The sequence below is a fragment of the Varanus komodoensis genome, unplaced genomic scaffold (assembly GCF_004798865.1).
Source record: "Varanus komodoensis strain SLA01 unplaced genomic scaffold, ASM479886v1 scaffold22, whole genome shotgun sequence".
Lineage (NCBI taxonomy): Eukaryota > Metazoa > Chordata > Lepidosauria > Squamata > Varanidae > Varanus > Varanus komodoensis.
The window spans coordinates 7,361,911-7,374,208 of record NW_025335606.1 but is presented as its reverse complement, the minus strand read 5'-3'; the positions used below and the strand labels follow the sequence as shown (position 1 = coordinate 7,374,208).

Below are 12,298 nucleotides of genomic sequence, written 5' to 3'. Positions count from 1 at the left end.
GCTCCTCAGTTGTGGCCACTGCTCCAGTTTTAGTGTCGTCTGCGAATTTGATCAACATCTGCGTCTTCTTCCATGTCGTTAATGAAAAGATTAAACAGGATCGGCCCCAGGACAGAGCCCTGGGGGATCCCGCTTGTTACTGGCCGCCATCCCGATGATTCCCCGCTAATGGTTACCTTCTGCTTTCGGTCAGTCAACCAAGCTCTAATCCACCCGAAAGTGCTTTGGTGTATCCCAAAACTCCTCTGTGGCTGTATGGAGCCCTCTGAATCCAGGCGTGCAATAAAAGCTGGCAGGGATCACCTCCGCAAATCACATAGGAGGCTGATTTCAGCTGTTTATGTCTTCACAAAACTGGGTGGATGCTCTCTTCAACGGTATAATCTAGACTAGGGATGCAAAGATCAGGCTGGACTTCTTTCCCGTGTTTGGCCCTGGGCAGGAATTGAGCTGAACTGAGATTAAGCCTTTGAATGCTCAAGAAGGTTGCACCCAGCATCTTTCTTTAACTAATCTTTTGCTCATCGTTTTAATTGAATCACATTATACCAAGTTAATTTTCCCCTTCTTATACTATCTTTATCTTTTCCTTTTTATTAATTTTCTCTAGCCAATCTTTTAACTTAATGATTTGTGTATTCCTCAGTACTTTCCCCAAACTTGCTCTCAAATTTTCTGAGAATTCTTCGAATTTAATAACTGGATGTAATGGTGAAATGGCATAAAATTTTCCCTATATTTGAGCCTGTGAACATTCAAGAATGCTAGCAACTTCCTTGCAGAAAGTATGCAAAGTACATAAATCTTTGCACAAATCATGCAATTTTTTTGCACAAAGTACCTCATTCTTTGTGCAAAATACACAAAGCCTGCAAGGCACCTGCGTGAAGCAGAACTGCACTTGGACCCACTTCCTGCCAGATGCCCACATTTGCTGGGAGGCAGGGGGAAAGTGGCCAGAATCTAGGGAGCCAAGCCTGGGAAATCCAGTGGATTCCCCAGTCACAAATCAGATTCCTCATACATTGCTCATCTACACTGCGCCAACCTGGAGCCCTGCAAATGAGATAGACTGTGACTCCTTCCTCTTTCATCCCAGCCAGCATGACTAATAACCGCACTGCCCGACAGGCCTGGAAACTGCAGACGGGAGAAAGTTGGTGCAATCTTTGTGCTTGGCTGATTGGCTTTACCATTTTTGTTCAAAAGTCAGTGAATGGATGAAACTGCAGGAGAATCCGAGAAATCTCATGGCTCTTAAAAGACACTTAGACCAAGGCTCCCACAATGTTCTTAAGAATTCCAGCTTTTCTTTCTTTAATAAAGCCAATTTCTGTTCCTTTGGCTGCAAAGGCAGGCTCAAAAGTGCCAAGCTGCATTGTCCATTGAATCTTAACTACTGAACTCTGTTTACTAGAGGGGACCTGCAACTAAACAATTTGATTAAAAGGGTTCTATGCAGCTCTGGTAGGGTTGTTAAAACAAGCCTGCAGCAGGGTTCCTCTTAACCAGCCTCCACTGACCTGATTAGACTGCAGCTCTCATTATCCAAAGTCACTACTCAAAGAGCCATGGCTTCAGTGCCCATAAAACTCTTTCCTATTCCTCTAGCAGAATCAGAATCTATAGAATAAGCAAATACACATAACTACATTTAATTTATGCAAAAATTCAGCCCTCTTTGGCACCCAATTTGATTTGTTCTGACATACTGTACTGTGTCTTTATTTATGCATGTGTCTGTGTTTTATTTATTTATTGCTTGCTTGCATTTATATACCACCCCAATAGCCCAGAGGGCTCTCTGGGTGGTTTACAAACATTAAAACCCCACCAATCCTAAAATAAATAAATTGGTTACACCATGTTCAGAGTGAACAGCAGCAATTTTGTTAGGTACATATTGCCTGAGAAAAGTAAAACTAATTATGCATTTATTCAAAAACAATAAAAAGGAGGAGCAGCAGTAACAAAATTAATTCCACCTTGTCCTCATGGAAATGAAAGGGTGCTGAGAAATCACAATCATTTCTGTTTCTACACCTAAAATTATGCAGAAGTCTGTCAAAATGTCATTGAGAATGAAACAACTCCATCTGGTGGTGTGTTCATGTGTTTATCTTTGTGCTTTGTCAGAGTCTCTTTACTGATGGTGAAGATGAATTACCCGGACCCGCAGGGAAGACTGAATTGCCTTGAACCCCAACATTTTTATTAGTGAGATCACCCAGTCCCCCTGCAGTTACTTACAACGGGATGCTCCCAGATAGTGGTTCTCACCACCAACTACAAGCTTTTAGAACATACACAGAGTGTTTTAGAGATTCTGAGTCACATGGGCCCAGCAGCTGGACAGTTGATGATGAAATAAGGGGAACACAGTCAGAAGGTGAGAGATCTGCAGAGGGGGCTCAATACAATGGCATTTGAGTGCAGGGTATTAACTTAATGATCACTGAGGCACAGGGATTATTGTGGGTCCTGGCATACAAATGAGGGTGATTGCAATGCTGTTAACCTGGCAGCCTGACCAGCTCTTACTGATCAGCCAAACAACAGCCCTGGCAGCTTCTTGGGGAAGTCATCAGGTCCCACTTCTTAAGGTAACAGCAAATGCTAAACAGTAACCTGGCTTGGAATTAGGGTGCTTTCTGAGAAAGGGGTGCCGGCATTTTTATAACACAAAGGCACATAAGCAACCCTTTTTTGCCAGGGTTTATCTGGATTTATCCAACACTATACACTGCCACTTAATTGTTTTTTTATCAGGAAAACTATTCAGGTCAGAACCTGAAGGTGCTTTTGGGGAAGGACCAGAGGCCTGTGGTATAGCAACTATTTTGCATCAAAGGGCCCCATGACCCCATGGTAGCCCCAGCGAAAAGGGGAGTAGCTGGCATGAAAGACTTCTTTCTGCCTGAGACCTTAGAGACACTTGCCAGTCAATGCAGACCAGGGGTGGAGGCCTCCAGATGTTTTGCCCAGAACTTCTTTCATCCCTAGCAACCAGAGCCAAGGGTGAGGACTGATGGGAGCTGTTGTAGGCCAAAACATCTGGAGCACCACAGATGTCTCAAGTAGTCTGAGCTGGTGCATCTTGCAGCTCCTTCTGCTCCAAATAGGCTTTGCAAAGCTCTTTCCTAGTTCCACACATTCACAGTGAGGCCCGGACAATCAGAACAGGGCTGCATGCACAGCCTTGTGAATCATAGAGGCTCTTGTGCCACCCTCCTTCTGCCTCACATGAGACAAAAGCACAGGCTCATCCTGTGTGCTTTCCAGAAAAAGTAACTATTACATGATCCACTGGGATGGTACAGCAACAAAGATAGTGCTTGCAGTTCCCCATAAAGGAACAGCCTCTTCTTTGCTTCTTAGCCATCTCTTTGGACCAGGGACCTGTTCAGGGTCAAAGCCAAAGTCAGCCATCCGTGGGCAGTTGCTGAGCCTGGCAGAGCCCACCACTCACCCTTTGAAAAGAATCTGGCCCTGCATGCCTAGCAACGGCTCAATCTGACTGCTCCTTAGATTTCCCCAAACACCAGGGCATTGTGGGAAATAAAAATGCAGACATGCCCACCAGGGAACAGCTGATGGCCAATAAGACCCCCCACAATGCACTTTGTTCCAGAGGGCCCTTGAAATCTGGAAATGGTCCTTTACCTGACTTTTTGTCATTGCTTGTGAAACTCCCTGATGTACCATATATATTGAAATGAATGAAAGAGGAAAGCCGCTTTGAATTCATTGTAGGGAAAATGCAGGATATAAATCTAATAAATGAATTATTATAAATAGCTGGGGCTTGCTCAGGGTTATATCCCACACATAAAGCCTTAAGTAGAAAACACTGACTTCTGTATAAGCATGTATCAGATTTCATGTCCTGGTACTTAAGCTAGCATTTTGCAACAGTACTCACTTGACAATATGCCACAATTTCTAGCACAATATTTTGCCTTAGTTGCTATGAGTTTTCTTTGAATATAGGGGCAGCATTGTTTATGCTTATTGCCAGGATTGTTTTTAATTTGCTTGCAATTTATATTGGTATTTGCAACCTGCCTTGAGCTTGATTTCATCCCACAAAAACGTAGAATAAACGTCAAAATAAACGAACAGCGTATACAATATTTACTTTGCATGATTAGTATTCGATTTTTCTCATAGTGCCTTGACTCCTTCGTTTTGTTTTCACTCACTCAGTTTCTCCACAGTCCCTTACTAGAAACCACGCGCTTCAGATGGCTTCTCGCGAGACTCAGCAGTCTCTCGAGATCCTCCCAGAATCCTTTGCTCTTCCTTTTCCCCGGCGGTGGTGGCCGTTCTGAGGTGAGTGTGATGGACCTGCGTCGGGCCTTGGTTGATATCGGCTGCTCTGGGCTACCATCCTTACTTGGGGCCCCCGGAGACCACCCCATATGGAGAGGGGAAGCTTATAGCACCTCGACCGTTGCGGTATTTTCATGTTTTGGGGCACGCGGGGGGGGATAGATCGGTTGGAGAAGGAGGGGGGGACAGAAGCCGTGAAAATGGCAGCTGAAAACCCCAAGGCCCGGATGTAGACGCTCTGGCATTAGGGCCGCATGCGGGAAGTGGGAGAAAGCAAGCGGGTGGGGAAAGTGCAGCGGCCGCGAAGGGGAATGGAGGCATTTTGGAGGTTTGCTGCGGACTAGGTCTCGTAAGAAGTCGGGGTGTTTTCATCTTGGTTTTGCAATAATCTGGGGGGGGTGGGCCAGTGGCCTCAGATGCTTAGGACGAGGGTGGCCAGCATTCCTGAGGATTAGCCATGCTGGCCCGGGACTCAAGTTCAAAGCATCGAGAGGGCCCTAGTTTGGGAAGTTGCTTTACCAGAAAAGCTTGAAAGCAAAAGCTTTGTGATATTATTGGGCAAATCTTATTACTTACATATTATTAATGGGAAGGAAGGGGATCTTGATGCAAGAGTTGTTCTCCTTTAGCTCCTTCGTTTCTCCATCCCAGAGGCTTTGTTGGGCTTACTGTTAAAAGGACCTAGTGTCAGGGAACTGAGAAGTTCTGAAATATAGCATGTTAAGAGCTAATTGTGGCTCGCTATAGGCCTCTTAATAACTGATTCTTTTTGCCAAGTAGATCCATTCTAATGCTGACACAGAGCAGTTCATGTATTGTTGTATTTTGCACACAAGTCTTTGGTGATGGCAGGAGTAGGGCAGAATATTTTATAATCCCATGTGAGATTATTCTAATCCACGTGGTGTTGTGTATTGACTTGAGTGACATTTTAGCAGTGATTATATAAAGTAAGAGACAGTGGTGCCCTTTTAGATTTCTTTAAACTTGCATATGATTGTACCTTAAGATAAGGAAAAAAGGCCTACAAATCCCAGCATGCTTCAGCCAGCACAGCTGGGAATTGTAGGCCTTTTAAACTTGCATGGAATTGCACCTTTCACGTCCTGTGTATCTTTAGGCAGAAACAAAGTCTATAACTCAATTGGGGAACACTGAGAGGAGTAGGACTTAAATGCAGTATTCTGATTCTGTGATAATTAAAAAGCTTAGGTAGTAGAACACTGAATTCTTTGTATACATGAATTGGAGGACCATCTGAAAGTTTTGCTATGAAAATGTAGCTGCATTGATGACTCCTAGGACACCTTTGGATTAAACCATGAAAACAGTAAGATTTCTGAGCAGCTTTGTTCTGTCTCAGTTTGAGAGTGCAGGTTATTGCTGCAGAGTTACTGAAATATGCATCCTTTGATTTTTTTTTCCCCCCTAGGTAACCTCTGAAAATGGTCCGCTACTCGCTTGATCCGGAGAATCCCACAAAATGTAAGTACATTACATTAAGTGCATACTTAAAAGGCTTCACTCATTGTTAGAACTTAAGAATTATACATTTTTTTCTTTTCTTCCATAGCATGCAAGTCCAGGGGTTCCAACCTTCGTGTCCATTTTAAGGTAAGTAAAATCTAACTTTTATTCCTCTTTCTCCTACTAAAAATGAGAGATTAGTGAAGTATTCTCTCATCAAAGAGTATCTCAGCAGTGCATTATTTTGGGACTAAATGTTAGTCAAGTGCAAGACTGCAAGTCAGCTTCCAGTAACAGCTTTTCTCTTGCCCTAATTTACTTATTACATTGATATCTAGCCTTTATTTCATCATGAGGCACTGTGGTTTGGGTTTCTAGATGATCTATCCAGGTACTGACCTGAAGCTTGGACTGCACCCTGAGACACATGTAACTTTTTGAAAGCTTGTATCTTAGCCTTGCTTAAAAAAGAGGGAGAACTGAAGCAAGACATATTGCTCTCAACCAGACTTCCATTTTTATATTCATGATGATGAGTGATGAACTCCAGCCTTCCTTCCAAACTTGGAGCTTTAGAAGTGGGTGAGGATCATTCTGGCAGTCACACGATGTCTCGACCTCTCCACAGCGCCAAATTAAGGAGGAAGCCTGGGGTTCTTTGCCGCATTGCTGGTTGCTGCATTACCTGAGTTCCTTGGCCAAGCTAGCTAGCTCTGCTATTCTGCCCTGCTCCAGAGCATGAAATGGTGGGGTAGCTTTTCTGGTTGCTGTCAAGCTAAGATGCCTGAAAGAGGAAGCTACCCTTTCCAGCTGCAAATTAGGGAGTTGGGGTGTGAGGGACAGGAGGTAGATCACGGTGGGTCATGCGCCCTCCTCTTTATCTTTGCTACCATAGCCTGCCAAAGAGTTTGGACCCCAGGTCACAACTTCTATTTTGTCAACCATTTACTGTTATAAAAAAGCTTGATGGTGTATTTGAATCCTTTTCCAGAGCCTTATGATTTGTATTGCAGTTTTAACTTCATACAGTCTTGGCAGTGGAAGAGTCATAAATAAAACTTAAGCTGTTACATAATATTATCCAAGTAGCTCTTCTGTTGTATGCATCTTACTGTCATCAGAGGGCCCCATTAAGGATACCATTTGAACATTCAGTGTGAAATTCTTGATGATGGAAAGGATCAGGGTTTGTTTACAGGGGAGTGGGTGGGAAGTGCTTGATAACTGCAGTGATGACCAACTTAGGACACCTTTGGAATTATCATGAAAACAAATAAGTGGATCTGAGCAGTTACTTCCCTAGGTTAATTTTGGAGGCTATACTAACTGATTTTACAGATAGTGGAGTTGGACCATGTCTGAACAGGGGGGTTCATAGTTCTAGTCTACCTAACAGAAAGCAGGTGGTCATAGAATTCTTTTCCCTTCTTTAGAACACACGGGAGACTGCCCAAGCTATTAAGGGTATGCACATCCGGAAGGCCACCAAGTATTTGAAGGATGTGACTCTGAAGAAGCAGTGTGTTCCCTTCCGTCGTTACAATGGTGGGGTAGGCAGGTGTGCTCAGGTATGTATTTGGAAGTGGGCAGTGACTGTCAATTGTAATCAATATCAGCTTGAAGAAAATCTCTCCAATAGGCATTCATTGCAAATACTTGTGATAGAGTATCAGCTGGATAAAGAATGGCCATAATAAATGAATTGTAAATGATGATTATTGATAATATTAAAAGTGGAAGCACAACAACAGGTAGTGGAAGCACTACCTGGAGTACGACTGCCTGGCGACGGTGACACACGCGCTGGTGACTTCCCGCCTAGACTTCTGTAACGCGCTGTACGTGGGGCTTCCCCTGGAGACGGTCCGAACACTTCAATTGGTGCAAAATAGAGCTGCCAGGTTGCTGACGGGGACGGGGCGTTATGCTCCCATGACTCCAGTCCTCCGTCAGCTTCACTGGCTTCCCATTGAAGCCCGGGCCCAATTCAAGGTGTTGGTTATGACCTATAAAGCCTTAAACGGCTTGGGTCCTGGCTACCTGAACGAGCGCTTACGTCCGTATATGCCCGACCGCCCCTTGAGATCTGCGGGAGAGTCCCTTCTCCGGGAACCCTCCATGAAAGAAATTAGGAGAGTAAGTACTTGGAGGAGGGCTTTCTCTGTGGTGGCACCCAACCTATGGAATTCACTCCCCAAAGAGGTCCGCCTGGCACCGTCGTTACTGGTTTTTCGGCGCCAGGTAAAGACCTTTTTATTTAAACATCATTTTAATACTTAAAATATATGATCTGGCCAGGACAACTTCTTCTTCCTTCTCTTTTCTCCTCCTATATTCTTTATTTACTTATTTTATACTGTTAATTTTAATTTTATATTATTGTATCTCAGTGTATTTTTGTATTTTTGTATTTAAGTGGTAATTTATTATGTTCTATTGTATTTGAATGTATCTTACTGTGTTGTAAGCCGCCCTGAGGCTTCGGCAAGGGGCGGCATAGAAATGTAATAATAATAATAATAACAACAACAACAATAATAACAACAACAAGCTCATGAGCATACTTAATCCAATACAGATAAAGCCTGTGACTAAGTTGCTTTAAAGCTTCTGAAGTGTCTTGGTTGCCTGCTGTCAGTCTGGTGCTAAAATGATCTATTTCAGCAAAAGTTTATTTTTGCTGTTGTGATTGAGTTGCTAGCAATCAGCATGCGGGGGTTTGGTTTGGTTTGGTTTTTTTTTGGCAGGGATTAGAAAATACCAGGGAAATTAATGGGGATTTGCCAGGCCATATTATTTTGTGTATAGATTAGTTAAGTTTTTTGGATAGAATACGTTCTGGACCCTTTCACCAGTCTTTCATGTTCTTGCATGCATGTGTCTTGGTTGCTGTGATGACTTTCTTAGGACACCTTTGGATTAACCGTGAAAAAAAAACTTTGGTTCTGAGCAACCTGCAAAAAAAGTCCAGGTGTGTGAGTATTGTGTTTCAGAAGAAAACTCACACTACTCAACTCTTGATCTTTCAGGCCAAGCAGTGGGGCTGGACGCAGGGGCGCTGGCCAAAAAAGAGCGCCGAGTTCCTCCTGCATATGCTCAAAAATGCTGAGAGCAACGCTGAGCTCAAGGTAAAATTAAATCCAGGTTGGCAGATACTGGCAAGTAAGGTGGAGGTGTTTAGGTTTTGTTCTGCATTGAGGCTCCCTTCTAAAATACTATTATTGTTTGTTAGGCCTAAATAGTGAAAGAGATAAGAGAACTCAAAAGCAGAAGAGATGAAGGAGGAGAAATCTGATAGAATTCTAACTAGTTTTCCAAAGTTTCTTGGTCCTAATACCTGAAATGCTTTGTAACTGGAAATGCTGCAAATTGAATCTGGGATTTTCCACATGTAAGACATGCTTTACTTCTAGTAGTGATTCCTTCCAAGATTTTTGCTTGAATGAAATGAATGGAGCAAAGGTGAATGATTTCATTAATGGGTTGGAACTAGGATGGGAAATGAAGAGATACCTTTGCCAAGTGAGCTTGTTGTAGGGGAAAGGAGCTGGGGTTAACAGAAATGTTGTTCAAGATGTGAGAAATGAGAAACAAATTAGGCCATGTTGCATGATTGCCATGCTGAGTTGTGGCATACGCCAATGACATTGTGTTTATTCAAGCTGCTGTGAACAGTTACCCTGACATACTATGATATCTGAACCTCGCACAGAGTAGGTTATTGCCATTGCTAACTACCCACCACCCCCAAAAGGTCCCTTTAGTTGTGGGTGGTATGTCAACAATGGCAACAACCCACACTTGCTGATTTCAGGTATTACAATAAGCCACAGTGACTGTGTGCCTTAGGGTGAAGATTCATAGTGGCCACTAGCATGAGCTGCATAGCTTCTTGGGTATCATTAAGAAATTGTAATGGGCTTTGGTGGCGATGATGACTATCTTAGGACACCTTTGGAATAATCATGAAACAAATATGGATTCTGAGCCACTGTAATTGCTTGATCAATTTTCTTGTTGAAAGACCTGATTTCCTTCTTCCGTGCCATTTAACACTTCAGGTGTGGTTTGGAAAACTTAAGATTCACTTTTGTTGTTGGGATTCTAATAAGACATTTCTAAAATGTTCCCTCCCTCCAGGGCCTCGATGTAGATTCTTTGGTAATTGAGCACATTCAGGTTAACAAAGCCCCAAAAATGCGCAGGCGAACTTACAGGGCTCATGGTCGCATCAACCCCTATATGAGTTCTCCCTGCCACATTGAGATGATTCTCACAGAGAAGGAGCAGATTGTACCTAAGCCAGAAGAAGAAGTTGCCCAGAAGAAGAAGGTATGGAACTGGTCAGCATATCTGCCCAAGGAGCTTTTGCTCATGTGTTTCTTTGTTCACCAAACAAAGTAACACTTTGGCTTAACTTGATTCACATTATCACCGAATAATCTATTTAATGGAAATATAAGTGCAGTCTTAATATATGCCCCTTTCTCACTAATACGTATGCTGAAGGTTGTAGCTTAAGGTACACTTTAGTGACAAGGACGATCCTTTCAAAGCAGTTTTAAGTACTGCTTTTGCAAATATTTTACAAAGGGACTGTCTGGTAGTCAGCAGACCCAGGTAAACTGACAACACTGTGCAGGTAATTGGTTAATTCGGATTGGTTGTTTGCCCATGGGTTCAGACTTGATGAAACATTGTAAATTGGCAGTGAAAATGGCACATGGGTGCTTGTGCACTTCTCCCACAATTCCTGGGTTAAATAGGCCGGGAGTTGTCCGGGGTAATGCGCAAGTGGAGTCTCTCTGTGAACTGAATGATTGTCTAGTTATCTAAAGGTTCATAAGCACAATTATGAAAAATAATGGAAACTAAAGCACATAAATGGCAAGCTTTGAATCTTCCCACTTACTCTGGTAAATAACAAAACTGATTTACTTTTTGCTGTTCCAGGAATTTTTTGACTTACTAATAGAAAAATATATTGCTGTGACCCTCATATTTCTAATTTGTTCAGAGTGGCTGAATACATGCTGTGTTGTAGTTATTGTTGTTAGTCGCAAAGTCATGTCCGACCCATTGCAACTCCATGGACAACATTCCTCCAGGCCTTCCTGTCCTCCACCATCCCCTGGAGTCCACATAAGCTCATACCAGCTGCTTCAGTGACTCCATCCAGCCACCTCATCCTCTTCCATCCCCTTCTTCTGCCATCTGTTGTTCCCAGCATTAGGCTCTTCTCCTGTGAGCCCTTCCTTCTCATTAGGTAGCCAAAGTATTTGAGTTTCATCTTCTGTATCTGCCCTTCTAAAGAGCAATCAGGGTTGATCTCCTCTAGGACTGACCGGTTTGATCACTTTGCGGTCCAAGGGACTCACAGGAGTCTCCTCCAGTACCGCAACTCAAAGGCCTCAATCCTTCAGCACTCAGCCTTCCTTATGGTTGTGTTGTAGAGGTGGTTACTATTTTTATAGCAAGCTGAAAGCATATGTGATATTTGTGGTAATTGACCATTAATATGATGTATTATTTCCCCCAGATATCCCAGAAGAAACTGAAGAAGCAGAAACTGATGGCTCGGGAATAAAGATTCATTTAGTTCACAAATAAATATAAAATATGAGTTAACTGTCTAATTGCTCCTTTTTTGTTTGAAGGAGGGTTATGGAATGCCCATTGTATCTTCAAATATCACCAACTGATACTTTGCAGATTTCAAAACCACTTTTAAGATGCATATAAGACGCATCTTTTAACCTGTTGCGATAGGTTCCTCTCACTTATTTCTATGTCTGGTGTTTTAACTGTCATAACACTACAATCCAAGGAGGTTTAACATCAGTTGCCAGATTGGCAAGTACTGAGTGGTGCTGTAAAATACTGTTTACCTGCTTGAGTATATGCACGGGACATGAATTCATCATTTATGGTTGGCTTGCTGGTCAATTGAAAGCTGAAATACTGTAATACATTAATTGAGGGCTTTGAGTGTAGTTGCATGCGAAGAGACATCCTGTGTAGCCAGGAATGTCACAGGTATAACACAGTCCATGGTTGCTCACTTTGAAGATTAGCAGGAATGAGCAATTGGCCTTGATCACAGGACAGAAGGGTATTGGATACAAGGCAGACAATTCTGAGTTTTTGCTGAGTTTAAATGTTCTCAAATATGATATGGGATACTGGTTTGAGCGAACCAATCTGCTACATTCAGATGCAGAAGGCAAACAATTTAATTCCTCTATGTTCCAAAGTGTTTAAGAACTATTTGGGTTTTATTTTTACAATGCTGTATATATACACACAGATTCTCCAGTACCTGTACTGACTTTATTATTACTATTGTACTATTATCCTTATTACAATGCAGTATTGTGTTTAACACTTTAGCGAATATAGAATGTTTTTAAGTTTTGTATGCATAGAAAGGTAAATCATACTAAAAACAAACATGCTTACTCATGTGATTTTACACACAAATTCAACTTAAGGACGTTCT

The 12,298-nt window shown here is 42.5% G+C and overlaps 1 protein-coding gene and 4 non-coding genes across 5 annotated transcripts; all 5 read left to right on the top strand.

The window, feature by feature from the left end:
• The first annotated feature begins 4,268 nt into the window (after positions 1–4,268).
• On the top strand, positions 4,269–11,422 carry RPL17 (ribosomal protein L17). The gene is made up of 7 exons (XM_044431493.1): positions 4,269–4,332; positions 5,765–5,817; positions 5,906–5,946; positions 7,233–7,367; positions 8,829–8,927; positions 9,940–10,131; positions 11,339–11,422. Exons 2-7 carry the CDS (start codon positions 5,778–5,780, stop codon positions 11,384–11,386), a joined length of 555 nt encoding a protein of 184 aa, XP_044287428.1. The 5' UTR covers positions 4,269–4,332; positions 5,765–5,777; the 3' UTR covers positions 11,387–11,422.
• On the top strand, positions 5,616–5,680 carry LOC123024182. Its single transcript, XR_006414869.1, has one exon. It is a non-coding gene; the product is annotated as a small nucleolar RNA SNORD58 (small nucleolar RNA).
• Positions 7,024–7,091, top strand: LOC123024180. Its single transcript, XR_006414867.1, has one exon. It is a non-coding gene; the product is annotated as a small nucleolar RNA SNORD58 (small nucleolar RNA).
• LOC123024188 lies at positions 8,686–8,753 on the top strand. Its single transcript, XR_006414873.1, has one exon. It is a non-coding gene; the product is annotated as a small nucleolar RNA SNORD58 (small nucleolar RNA).
• LOC123024181 lies at positions 9,726–9,791 on the top strand. Its single transcript, XR_006414868.1, has one exon. It is a non-coding gene; the product is annotated as a small nucleolar RNA SNORD58 (small nucleolar RNA).
• Positions 11,423–12,298: the final 876 nt, after the last annotated feature.